We start from the raw sequence: 13,946 nt of genomic DNA on the forward strand, positions 1-13,946 counted from the left end.
ACCCTTTACAACAGCAACATTCACAAGATTCTGACAGCACAGAATCATTAAATAATCTACTCAGCACTTTCTGAAGGGCACAAAAGATCTCTTCAGGCGAGACTAACATTATGCTAGAGCTACTAACGAAAGAACAGTACCCCAAACAATATAAACCAGTATTAGCACTACTTTGCCCTTGTAAGAACGATGTTTATATTGGATGCTTCCTGGTGCACATTTGCTAGGATGTAGCTTTGACATGTAGGTAACATGGAGATGTGGACAAAAAGCTCTGAAAGACTGTAACAGTTATATTTACCCTCCGGGTTAGAGGCCACAGAACTTGTGGCCCATTCTCCATTTTCCACACTAATTTATCAACTAAGATAAAATGGCTTGATTGACATACTAACAGAAGGAAATCCATGACCGAAATTTCTAGTTGCAGTTCACCATTGCTTAGAAAATATTCAAAAAGTACACACTGTTTACCACCATTATTTACCTGGCTTCATCAGGATGAGTGACTCTTACAGAGTCATTTGGAATGTAGATCATATTTGTATCTTCTATTTTATATATTGCATGACCTCCAATATCTGCCATTTTTCTTCTTTTTGTTATTAACACAATGTAGTAGCCTTCTAAAAATCTGACAAAACCTGTTAAAACAGCATTAAAATGCTATTAGATGGATGTTTGTGTTGATCTGATCAAACGTATTTAGAAAAACAGTATCAGAATTGTTTCAAGACTTCACAGAATTTTTGTTTGTTCTTAATGTTATATATATAATGTGCATATATATACACATACAAAAATATACATAGACACAGAGCCTTACAATCTACCTCCAGTAAGTGTTAATCAATGAAGTACATAGTTTTTACTTTTCTTCCCTTCCACCATGCATATTTTTAATATTAGGTAGCAGAGTTAAGACACTGAAAAGTCAGAGTAAGTTGCTGTCTACTTAAGATACTTGTATTTGCTTTTTATAGGACTCTCATTGTTCAGAGCGAGGCATACCCCAATTAATTCAGATACCAAAAGGTTAATTTTCCAGAGCAAGGAGGAATCTCAACCTCCAATTTTCTTTCCAGGTTTATGTATTCTTTACTGGGTAGGGGCACAGAACAGCAAAAGGAGTTGAGGGTACAACAGCAGATTTGTGCTCTTCCTCCTTAACAGCAGGGAATTAAATTCCCTGTCTACAGCAGCATCTCCCCCAAATTAGCCATTCAGAGCATCAGGGGTAATCCTTTCTTTCTATTTCCTCTCTCATATACCAACACTTGACCCTACTGAAGTCCAGAGGGCTGAGGAGGTAGGACAGGCAGTGTCTGGCTTTATTGCCTATAAAAAGAAGGCCTCTGAAACCTCCACCCTCACTCCCTAATCATAGAATCATTTAGGTTGGAAAAGACCTTCAAGATCATCGAGTCCAACCATCAACCATGCCGACTGCTACAGGGCATAGCCACGCTTCTTCACCGAGTTGCTTCTTTGGATGTCTCTATTACATATCATTAGGAAAAAGCATATCAAACCTTTAAATACAATACAAATGTATAAATTCAAATACATATAGCAGTACTAAGTTTTAATAACTAATAAATTACATGAATTAGCTCCTGGAGGTAGCTGCTTTGGTGGGTTGCTACTAGTAAAGAGCCTAAAACTCAGTCACTGCTGCACTGTCAACAAATATATTAATTGGGGGGAAAATAACCAACCCTCACAATTCACATTTTTACTTGTATTTATATCCAGTTCTTTTAGCTTTGCATTATAAATTAAAGAAGAAGGATGAGCAAAGCACACGTTTTCCTCCCTGTCACTGCTGGAGGCTGCAATGTGATCGAATGAACTGCAAACTTTTCTTCTGTCTTATTAGCCCCCCTGGGAAAAATGCTCTCACCTGCACAAGGACAGGAGACCCTGCTGACAATAAGAAACAAAATCTTCCATTTGAAGCAGCTGACTATTGACTTTGAGTTGATAAATAGCAGTCAAAGTTCTTCCTGTATCCTCCAGGTACCAAAATCACTTACATGAACAGCCTCTATCCTCTGAATTTCACCAAATGTTATACCAAAGTCTGATAAGTAACCCAGCATTTCCCCTTGACCTGGTTCTCTCCATTTAAAAATGATTTCTACTTTTAAACACTATACAGTGAAGCAGAACTTAGCCTATCAGCACGCCCATTCTGAGTGCACTGAAAGCACTGTCTCTGGTTAATGAAATAACCAGAGAACAGAACAAAGCTGCCCTTTCCAATTCTACAAAAAATAGTCCTGTCCTCCTGACCTGAGCCAGGAGGCAGAAGTACATGACCAGTTGCATTCCCTCAAATTACATGTTTATACAGATATGATTAGATAGGATCAAGACAGAAGACATCTAAAGCATATACTTTAAAAGTGCAAGATAATCTAAAGATCACTAAGACAGCATGTTACTTCTAAAAAAAAAATATCTAGAAATAGTACACCATATCTGATAACCAATACATTTGTTCAGCTACAGAATAGAAACTTTCCTGTTATGAAGAGTACATATAAACAAACATACAATTGGGATGCAAAATTTTCACTGAACACAACCACTTACCAACTGAATATATTATCACATATTTAGATAGTGAGCACTGATGGCTTGGGCAAAAAAAGCCAATGTTGCAAGACTGTTAGAAGCTTCTTTACATTTACCCATATTATTAATACTCTTAAATTAATAAGCACATAAACCTCATCTGAGGAATTTCAGAAAAGTGCATCCATTGATAAGTTCCAAAATGCTTCATGGGCAAAAAGAATATAGAAGAAATTTTGCTTAATCTGCCACTTTAGAATACTAGTAATATTTTCTTATGTTTTGGTTGTTATGCAAAATTCAGGAGCATCTTTTAAAGTAATTGCATTCTCCACCTCCTCTGCAGCTTTGGATTTAGATGTCCAAGTGCATATTGATGTAAATAAAGCACAGAGTATCCTTGGGGGCTGTCAGAGCACACATTAACTTTTACTTTGGAGACATCACCCATCAATGTAGCGACCTCAGTATCTGACAATAGGCAGGAAAGTAGTGACTTTCAGAAGAAGTTAGAAGATATTAAATCCTTGAAGCAATTCTCTAGGATTATGGGCAGCTGATCAGCATTTAAAAATTCAGTTGATATACTAGGCAGTTATACTTGTTCAAACATGAAAAAGAAATCTTTTAATATGTCACTGCAAAAAGTTAACCAAAATGAAAATTAAAGTCACCTTTCTGAATAGCAAGTGATGAAGAAATACAACCTAATAAAGGATGTCAACTTTTTTCTTTTAAAAAAGCATTCTGTGAGCTCTGGAATTCAGGAGGCCAGGTTCCATGTGATTTGTGTCCTACAGTCAGATGAGTCTGATGAGATCTTCAACCAAGCTTCTAGAGTTTGGCTATTTCCTAGATCTCTCCCTCAGTGACAAAAGAGGAAACTACTTACAGGACAACTCTCACCCCTGTACTGGCCACCTGTTTTCACAAAATGCATAGAAACTTATTTATCTTTGAGAATGAACTTTCTCAATCATCTTCAGTTTAAAAAAAAATAAAATCAAAGGGAGACAGAAAGATATACAGAATGACACAGTAAGCCTCACCTCCTTAAGAAATAAGAGATTTTATAAAACCAAACAAAACACTTACCTACTACCCCAAAAGCAGAGACAGCTCGAGATAACCCAGAAGAGCCCTTCTGCCCAATCTTTGTTCTATTTCCCAGGTCTAAACGGCCAAGAAGTTCCCTCACCTCTTGCTGCGTATACACATGCTTTAAAATAAAAGTCACTAAAGTTACTTCTTTGGTAGTTAAATGTTATTTCATGTCAGAGAATAGTAGAATTTACTTAATATACAATAAACTAAACGTCTGCTTTACATCTTCTGGGTCCTGCTTCCGTCCTACCAACAAGTACAAGATTTTATGCACAAAATTCACTGTTCACTGCAATAGAAATAGTCATGGTCACATATGAATTCAAACATTTCTAAATCTTAAGTGTTAAGATTTTAAACCATAAACTTCCTGGAAAGGAATCAAGCGTGTCTATTAAAACTCTTGTCACTGCTGTTTATTTTGCTTCAGACATGATGTATCAGAAACACTAAAAATTTGGCTAGATAGTAATTACACGTATTTTGCACTTAGAACAGCATAGCCGAACATAAGAAAACCATTGGGAGCATATATGTAATAAACTGAAAAACTTGGGAAAATTTCATTAAAGTGACTGTGCTGTTTGGAGATCTTGTGGCCTCTCCGATACTGTAACTAGTAATTTTCATGCTAATACTGTATGCATCTGACATATGAGGAGAAGCTGAGAGAGTTGGGATTGATTAGCCTGCAGAAGAGAAAGCTCAGAGGGAATCTTATCAATGTGTATAAATACCTGGTAGAAGGAAGTAAAGAAGTCTGAGGCAGACTATTCTCAGTGGTATCCAGTCAAAGGACAAGAGGCAATGGGCACAAATAGAAATACAGGAAATTCCATTTGATCATAAGAAAAAGCATTTTTACTGTGGGGATGGTTGAACACTGGAACAAGTTACCCAGAGATGTTGTGGAGTCTCCAGCCGTATTCAAAACAAAACTGGGCATAGCCCTGAGCAATCCGATCTAGTTGACATTGCTCTGAGCATGAGGGTAGGACTAGACAATCTCCAGAAATCCCCTCCAGCCTCAGTTGTTATATGACTCTACAATTCTGTAACATACCTTTGTTGAAACAGACTAAATGTGTAGTATTTAAATTCACCCCCATATAGATGGTATTATTTGGAATAACTGAAAAAAACCTAGAGAGGCACTCACCTTATCATCAATTATAACCAAATCCTTTGGTTCAGTGCGATCTATTTTCAAAACACGGTATTTGGTTTCTGCAGGATTACTTCCAACGAGAAAATATCGCTACATTAAAAAAAAGTCAGAGTATTACACAAGATAAAGCAACCAAAGCCCATTGTAACGCAAGACATCAACAATGCCATTTATATAGTTTCTAGACTAGAACCATTTCAACTAACATCAAACGTAATATTCCATATGGACTGTTAATAAACTCTTTTAGACATCAGTGCCCTAGGTAGGTACATTTGTATACAATCAACCTTTACAACTTAAAAGACCTCATTCTCTCCACTGCACAAGGAGGAAAAGAAATTAATTGAAGAAAGGTGAAAACCTGTTTAGAGAGGAAAAAAAAGTAAATTACAGCAGGCGCTGTCCAACTATGCCTTGCCCCAGTCACTACCATCTTCCCATTTGCTTTGTAAAATTTAGCAGAAGCTTATACACAAGAGTTTGTAACTTTCCATGATCTAAAACTACTGTTGCTATATTGTAGTCCACTGCTATTTCTGCCAACTAGTCTTTCCTAGTCCATACTAAACACAGAAAAATTGTAAGTACTTCAGTACTGCAAGTTTTCTTCATTTTTTATTTAGATTTGCTATGATAGACTTCTCACCAATGTTCTTCCACAACACTCAAGTTTAATTTGACCAGCCATGCTGGTTAAAAATACTACTTTTTAGAAAAAGATTAGCTACATATCTCATTTAAAATAGGAAAGAAAGACCACAGATAAACATATAATGTGTCCATTTCTGATTTAAGGGAATCAAACTATAAATGAATTTTTACATTTAAAGGAATTGATAGTAAGCACAGGTTGCAGGACTGACTTGCTATAAGCAGCTTTTGTTTTACTAATTCTTTTAATCAGTGTGGTGCTACCACCCAGCAAGGTGTAACTCATTAATAATGCTCAGCCTAGTAGGAAAGCATGGCAAATTCATGTGGATCTATGCAGCCAGCTCTTAACTTTAAAAGTCACATGGATTTAAGATGTGGGAGAGGAAATCAATAATAGCATTCACACAAACCTCAGAACTTCATAATTTATACCAATTAGATGTTAAGAAGCATCTTTATGTCAAAATACTTAAGGTGAAAGAAGAACTTAAAGCCCTCTTCAGCCTCCTTGAAATCACAAAAGCATCTAGACAGCTCTAAAAAAGAAAATAAAATACTCAACTTTAAAAGCTATGAAAGGAAACACCACCAACTCCTGGCTCCACCTTTTACACTGGCATCACAGCGCTTACTGAGTGGCAAGCATTGCTGTTTACTCCTAAATGATAATAAAGAAGGCCCTTCAAAGTCATATGCCCTCACAGCACTCCCTCACTGAAGCCTTTGAGGCAGCACTTTGCCACAGGGAACTGTTTCCTCCTGGTTTTTTTCACAGCAGTGCACTGCTGTGCAGAGCCCAGGCTCCGGAGCCTGCCCCGTCAGAGTACTCTCCGCAGGAGATCCCTTAGTGCCAAGATCAGTGCTTCCCAGGAGGGAAATCATAACAACAAGGAATGGGTCAGAGTTCCCACTGCATGGCACTGAATGGCACAAAGGTGGATGATGGAGCTCTTCTGCTGGTACCACCTGCCAGCAAGAAACACCAAACCAACAAGACAGACACTTGCCTAGACCATGCCATCACACCACCTTTTTCTTCATGCCATAGAAGGTGAACAGGCAGAGGGAAATATCATACTCATTTGTAATACACAGATGATAAGTTAGTTTGCATTTTAAGACTGCTGCTTCTCTATTTGTTGAAAATTGTTAATTAAAGCTAAACAATTTTCAGTAGTCCATAATACTATGACACAGCTTAGTGATCTCCCCCCCACGTCCAGCTCATTAAATGAGCAAAATTTCTTCCCAAAGTGACACCTATGGTTACCGACAAATCATCCTGAATAAAAACAGAACAGTACAACTTTAAGATGCTTGTCTGAACAGCAGTTTGGACCAAAGATCACATTTAAAATTGGAACATGGCACATGACACTCAGAAAGAGACAGAGATAGATATAGATATACAGTTGCAAATGCTATTACTAAGGAAGTTCAGCTGGATACGTCTCCATTTTCATTTTAATAGACTGATAAAACATAAGGAAACACCATGAGGAATGCATCACTCGCATCACCTTGGCAGCTGCTACAGTGAGCTATGCACAGCTTTAAGTCCTGCTGCATAGAACAGCAGCAGAGTTAGATTTGATGAGAAGTAATTGTATCTGCAGACTATGGTAGCAACCACCATAACAAATGGTACTTAATCTCTCTTTGAAGTCCTTTAAGGACTAATTTAGGGGTTTTGTTTTAAGTTAGAAAGGTAGGCTGTGTAATGTATTAAGGAAGGTCAGTTGAGAACAGCATCAAAATCCAGCATCAATGGAGTTAAAGAAGCCACCTTCTTCAAAAGCCAGGCAATGGGAAATCTCTATTTAGCAAATGGGAATCTTGCCCACTATGTGTTAGAGAATATTCTTGGGAAGCAATAAAGAAGGAAACATCTGCAAAAACTTTTGCATTTGGGCTAGTCCTCAAAACTAGGAATCCAAAATTAGACTTCTGCCTGGGAAGTTTTCAGGACTGGCTAACAATCAACAACCCCAGAATCACTTGAAAAATGGCATGATATGCCAGCTCATATTCAACCTTCAAGATCTGAAATGAAAACAAAGATGATAGGAAAACTAACAATGCAAAAATTCAACAAAAAAAAGACATTTCAGCATTAGCTGCTTCTACTGCCAAATTTATGCATCTAATGAATAAATAAGTCTGTCTTACTGGATGATATGGAGCCCAAATAAAACCATATCAGTGACATGTACTGCAATTAAATTTGCCATCACATTAATAATAGGAAAGAATAAAGAAAAATACCAAATCAACACAACACTGAGCATGTAACATCAAATAAATTAATTTCTGAGGTTGTAATATAATTGTAAAATTAATCACAGCTAAAATGCGCTGTACTGTTTGCAACTATTTTAACAAAAATCATTACAGTAGAAGGAATGAGAATCCACAGGTAAGCTACAGAAACCTTTCTGGGAGTTTCTATCCTTATTCTCTTACTCCATTTATTACTAAGTTCAACTGAATAAATTGAAGCATTTTCCAAGTGTCTTAATTCCACACCACAGCAAAGCCACCGCATTTAGATAAATGGACAACCTTGACCAAAAATGTACTTTCTCAACAGAACAGTACACAAGGAGAAACTGTGCAGAATTCCTCATACTAACTACTCTAGCAGAGTCCTTCAACCATCACCTGAGATGAAACATGCTGTTTCCAGTTTTAGTTGGCCCTTGGCCTTTGCTGAAACTTGTTAACAAGTGCACTGTACCAACCACAGCAGTGCACCATGCAGCTATGAGATCTGGACTGAAGCTTAATTTATTGCACAATTATCACTAAGCAACCACAAGATAGGAACAATCATTAGTCACTTCCACCTGGGACTAAGTTTTAACCAAAGCAATCTAACTGAAAGGCTTTGCACCCTCTTTCATCAATATTTTGATTCAGCCAAACCAATAAAAATAGCTTCTTCTAAAAGGAGTCTAAACAAAAAACTTCTTACTGCAAATTGTTGTTTATAATGGCAGGATAATAGTTCTGAAACCAGACATGCTGCCCACAATTATTTATTTATTTTTCTTTAAGAAGAATACTTCTTAGAACTCCTGATCTAAAACTATGATTTGCTTCTTTGTATGGACTAATTATCATTAAGGAATGTTAGAACTGTAAGCAACTTATTTCACTCATCAGTTAAAAAGGCAACACGTAGCTTAATCAGCGGGGAAAAAAAAAGTGAAAATACACTAAAAGTTACTTGAAAAATACAGCAGTGCACCAATGCAGCCAATTTTGAAACCTGCAAATAGCATAAGAGAACACTTAAGAACTTATACAAAATGCTTGCAAAAGATACCTGTTGAGCCCACGGATATGTCTAAAACCAAAAAGCCCTAAGGAAGTGTGGTGGGTTGACCTTGGCCAGCTGTCAGACCCCCACCCAGCCACTCTCTCACTCCCTCCCAACAGGACAGGTGGAGAAAATAAGATGGAAAAGGTGATGAGTCAAGGTAAGGACAGGGAGATTGCCTAACATTTAGGCACAGGCAAACCAGACTTTACTTGAGGAAAATGGATGTAATTTATTGACAATTAAAATAGGTTCTGATAGCGAGAAACAACCCCAAAACACCTCCTCCCTCCCAACTCTCCCTTCTTCTCAGGCACAGCTTCACTCCCAACTCCTCTACCTTCCCCCTGCCCTGGGCAGCGCAGGGGGGTGGGAAATGGGGTTTGTGGTCAGTTCGCAACAGTTCCTCTCTGCTGCTCCTTCCACCTCACACTTTTCCCTGCTCCAGCGTGGGTCCTCTCCACAAGCTGCAGCTCCTTCAGGAAATATCCCCCAGCTCCAGCATGGTCCTCCCCAGGGGCTGCAGGAGGTCTCTGCTCTGGCGCCTGGAGCACCTCCTTCTTCGCTGACCTCGGTGTCTGCAAGGGCTGTTTCTCTCACAATTTTCCTCACTCCTCTCTCTCGCAGCTGCTGCACAGTGTTTTTTACACGCTCAAATACATTATTCACAGAAGTGCCTCCATCTTGGCTGCTGGGCTCAGCCGTGCCAGGTGGTTGGAGCCGGCTGGAACCGGCCATGTCCGGCATGGGGCAGCCCCGGCCTCTTCTCCTCACAGAGGCCGCCCTCCAGCGTCTGGGCACCTGCACCCAATACAGGATGGTATTTCCATGCTAGTCACACTTTCTGTCAGACTAAAGAAACACAGTGGGTTGCCAGATGAGAAACCTTCACGTGAACACTGACTTTGGATCAGCACACTATGATGTCTCTAATTTATGCTTAACTGGGCAGTGCAATGGTAACTGTCACCTGCCATCAAATCTCCACCCTCCTTCACAACAGGCATAAAGTTATGTAAGAAAAAGCCTCTTCCTCAAATTTTTGTGGTAGTTTTAATACATACTGAACTTGATTGTAGATCAGAAATCTTCAAGGCATAAACAAGATATTAAATAGGGTTAAAAAAGGTATAGGTTCAGCCTTCTTCCTCTACTACACCAAAGAACAGGAGAAAAATAATTACACCTAGATGTAAGGTACAGCAAAAACTCTACTATGTTCTTTCTTTCTATAGTCACTACAGCAATTCAGGGAGTATCTTTCATCTCTCATAGAAAGTGGCAGAATGAAGAAAGGAAGAGATGATAAGGGGCAAAGAGAGGTACCTGAAAATAGCAAAAATTCAGTTGGCATGCTGTCTGCTTCCCGTAATCTGCTGAAACTCTTCAAAAGAAGCTCTTTCAAGATGAGCAATTTTAATAACGCATCCTGCCAAGCACCACCACTCTCAGGGCACGTAGGAACGGCTACCCACTCTGCATCCTACAGTCACAGCTTTCGGTAATTCCCTTTTGTCCCAGGGCAACCAAAGCTTTTTTGTCCCAAACAGGACTTTGCTCTTGCTGCTCCACTGAGGGGTTCCTCAAGATTCTCCCTTCTAATTTTCAGCTACATCTATTAATCATCAACCTATATATTTTCCTTTAGCCAAATACTTTTCCCCTCTTTAGCACCTATTCTGCTGGATGCTTTCAGAAACATAAGTAACTGGATGCCTTTTCAGCATTCACTTCAATAGACTAAAGAAATCTTGCTGTCCCTTTGCTCCTCCCAAGGCATCTCTAGCATCTGTTACCTCACTGGACCTGTTCCTGGTTGAATTCTTATTTCTTAAATGAATATGGACAGAAAGTATACACAATATACCATATAAGGTCTCATTATAGAGATACATTAGTATTTCTCATTAATGACCATATGACAAAAGATCGCATCTGCCTTTTTCAGAGTTGTACTTCATCGGCAGCTAAACCTCCCATCACTTCTTCAGATAAAACACCCAGGCCCTCTTCCTCCCCTTCTACTGCTTCTGAATGGATAAACTCTCAACAAACTTTCACTGGTGTGTAATCTATCCTAAGGTGCATGAAGGTTCACAGTATACCATTCTATTTCAAATTATTTCTTTTAGCAAGAAATGATGACCCTCAGGAGCAGATATCTTGTGCTCTGATTATCCTAATTATCTGCAATATTTCAAAACTCTGATCAGAGCTGACCCACATTTTGGGCTAATAACATTACTGAAAATACTGAAGTATATCAGTCCTAAAATCGTTACTTGAAAAACATCAACCCTATGAGATGATTCCTTATTCACTCCACACTGACTTCTCTACTAACCTCCCTCCTTCCATTAGCAAAGCCAGAGATTTTCCTTGTGGCACTGCACCTCCATAGAGGATTTGGTTTAAATACATAAGGCCATCTACTTTTTAGATGAAGATTTGCAAAACAACCAGGTTAATCTGATAACGTCTTTGTAAGTCTAGACTGCATTTTATGTCATTTACCTCAATTTTCTATTACTTCCCTACAGAAAATTATGTACAGGACTTCAGGATGGATTAAATAATCCATTTGTCACATTCCAGTCACAGCACCACCCTTGACTTGAACAACTTCAAAATATTTACAGTCATTCCACTGTTTAGTATGCCTACATCTTCAAATTTGCATGTTGAATATATTTAATTTTATTTCTACCCCAACACTGATTGTTCCCTTTTTCATAACCTCATTCTTGTTACTCATTTTATCTTCACCCCTCGTTCAGTACATTTGTACTCATAAAGTAAATTCTTACTTTAAACAAGGAAAAATACTCACTTAATTTTAGGGCCATAACAAACTTCATTTTGAAAATAAAAAAATAGTGAAAGAAAATACCTATTTTTCTTCATCCTTCCATTACATTTAAATACATCAATTTGTGATCATTTATCAACAAACCCCTCATCACTACTCCATCCAGAAAAGTGGATTCACAATAAAACCAAATCTATAAGAGAGTCTCTCACCCATTGATCTAGTGACTACATGAAGACACCCAGGACAACACAGGACAAAAGAAATAAAACATATGTCACCAAAACAGCGTAGGCAGACATTTGAAGGCACATCTTTCACATGCAGTGTGGTGCTACCTCTTTTGAACTTTATTTTTGTTCTGCCTGAATAGCATATACCCTTCAAAACTTGTGGTATTCTCATCACTGCTATTCCACCAAGTATCTGCCATACACATAAATGATCTCAGATCCCACATACACCAGTTGATTAAGTTTCTCTATTTTATTGGCCATATATCTGGCAGTATATCAAGACATTTAAGGCAGAAACAGTGCTTTCCCCGAGTTTCACAAAACTCATTCTCTTGTCCCAACTCCATCCTCTGCTCCATTATGCCATTGCCATTCCTAGGACGCCATTACAGAGGGAATAGGGCAGTCAGCCGAAAGGGGCTGTCTTCTGCTCATGAAACCATTCCAGAGAGACCAAATTTCACAGCCACTTCTAGCTAGAAAATTATGATAGCTAATGGTTGCCCAGTAGATTGTTCACTAATTTCAACATTTTTTTAAATGCATCAGATAACCATCTATATAAATCAGTGCACTTCCTAATTCAGTAAAAATTCTGTACCTTTTTCTGTGAAATCATCTTCTACATTAAAGTTTTTCCAATTTGACCACACACTAACTTCAGCATTAAATAAGCAAACCTTGTTTTTCTTAATATAAAAATGTTCCAATTATTTTTAGAAGAAATGAAATTAAAAAAAACACCCCACAAAAAAACCAAACCCACAGTTTTCCCTGGGGAAAAGGGCAGAAAAATCTACAGGTAATTATGCTAGTCACATTGCTTAATAAGCTTGTGCAAATCATTTGGATACTGTGGAGATGGAGACTGTAGAAGAACCTGATTAGAATAAAATAATATTAATTAAGCCTCATAAAATCCTGAAAGATAGGCAAGTGATATGCCTTTATAGAGATGGCACAAACTGACTTGTTTAATGTCACACCACCTCAGGGAAATGATAATTTCCAATGAACTAACCTACAGCTTTCAGGTGGGCTTCATTTGGGGGATACACAAAAGTTCCATCTTCTGAAGAAGAGAGGAAAATATCTTTTGTTTCTTACTAGTCATATTGCTGAAATATCTTTACTGCCCTCTGGTGTGCATTTCAGCAGTAAATAAAAATGTATTCAGATCAATGTCAATTATCTTTCAACTGTTTCAGTTCATTCTTCTGACTTCTGAACAAGCCTTCAACTTCCCAGGACAAAGAGGAGATAGAATTCACATCTCCATGGTATTTATTGTCCCAAAGCATCAGTTTAAAAGGCAGGTCTCAGCAACTACCCTAAATATACATGTTAATAGAAAATACAGAGTTTTGCTCTCTGTTGCTTCAATTGACCCTGTGAATTCAGTTTCTCCTCGTCTCTAGGAGTCTTTCTTGTTTGACGCCAGTAACACCACCAGAGCCTTTCCTGTTTGACTTAAATAATGCTACCGTACTCAAAATCAACCAAAAAACCCCCTCCCTAAACCATTTCCACTTCTTCCACTTTCTCATCCATGTCATCTCTTCCTCCTTTAACACGGAGAAGGTTTACAGGAATAAGCAGTATGATCAGTGTAAACACCACTGTTTCTCCCACTACTGACAACTGAAGTCATCCCTTCCTTGCCCACTCAAGATCTCCACAAGGAATCTTACAGTTTCATGTTACCCTATATCTGATACAACTCCAGGTCCACGTGCTTACATGGTATCTAGCAAGCCTATGGCCTTAGGGAAATCAGAAGAGTAACCTGAACCAGGAGAAAGCTATTCAATTTTATGTCTGGGTGATGCTTCTGTCACATCAATGACTAACTGTCACAGCTGGTAACTGCATGATTGTGAGATTTTATGCAAAGGAGGCTGCATGAGGGGCACCTTGGAGAGAAGAAGTGGAAACTTCTGTCAGCAGCCCAACGTGACACTGAATCAGCTGTAATGGCCAATTTCCCTCTAAAATTCTCTGTGACCTGATCAAGCCTGAAGTCCAGTTTTGGGCTCTGCAGTACAAGATAGACATTGACATACCACAGTG

General features: G+C 38.4%; 1 protein-coding gene across 1 annotated transcript in view; it reads right to left on the reverse strand.

Annotated features, from left to right (window-relative positions):
* FIG4 (FIG4 phosphoinositide 5-phosphatase) overlaps positions 1–13,946 on the reverse strand; it is a 73,091-nt gene that overhangs the window by 56,295 nt on the left and 2,850 nt on the right. Inside the window, exons 2-4 of the mRNA XM_069805108.1 lie at positions 4,844–4,942; positions 3,676–3,799; positions 488–644 (exon numbers count right to left, since the gene is read on the reverse strand). Coding sequence (XP_069661209.1) covers positions 488–644; positions 3,676–3,799; positions 4,844–4,942 — 380 coding nt within the window. The remainder of the gene's footprint in view (positions 1–487; positions 645–3,675; positions 3,800–4,843; positions 4,943–13,946) is intronic.

This window comes from Haliaeetus albicilla, chromosome 17 (assembly GCF_947461875.1).
Source record: "Haliaeetus albicilla chromosome 17, bHalAlb1.1, whole genome shotgun sequence".
NCBI classification, from domain to species: domain Eukaryota; kingdom Metazoa; phylum Chordata; class Aves; order Accipitriformes; family Accipitridae; genus Haliaeetus; species Haliaeetus albicilla.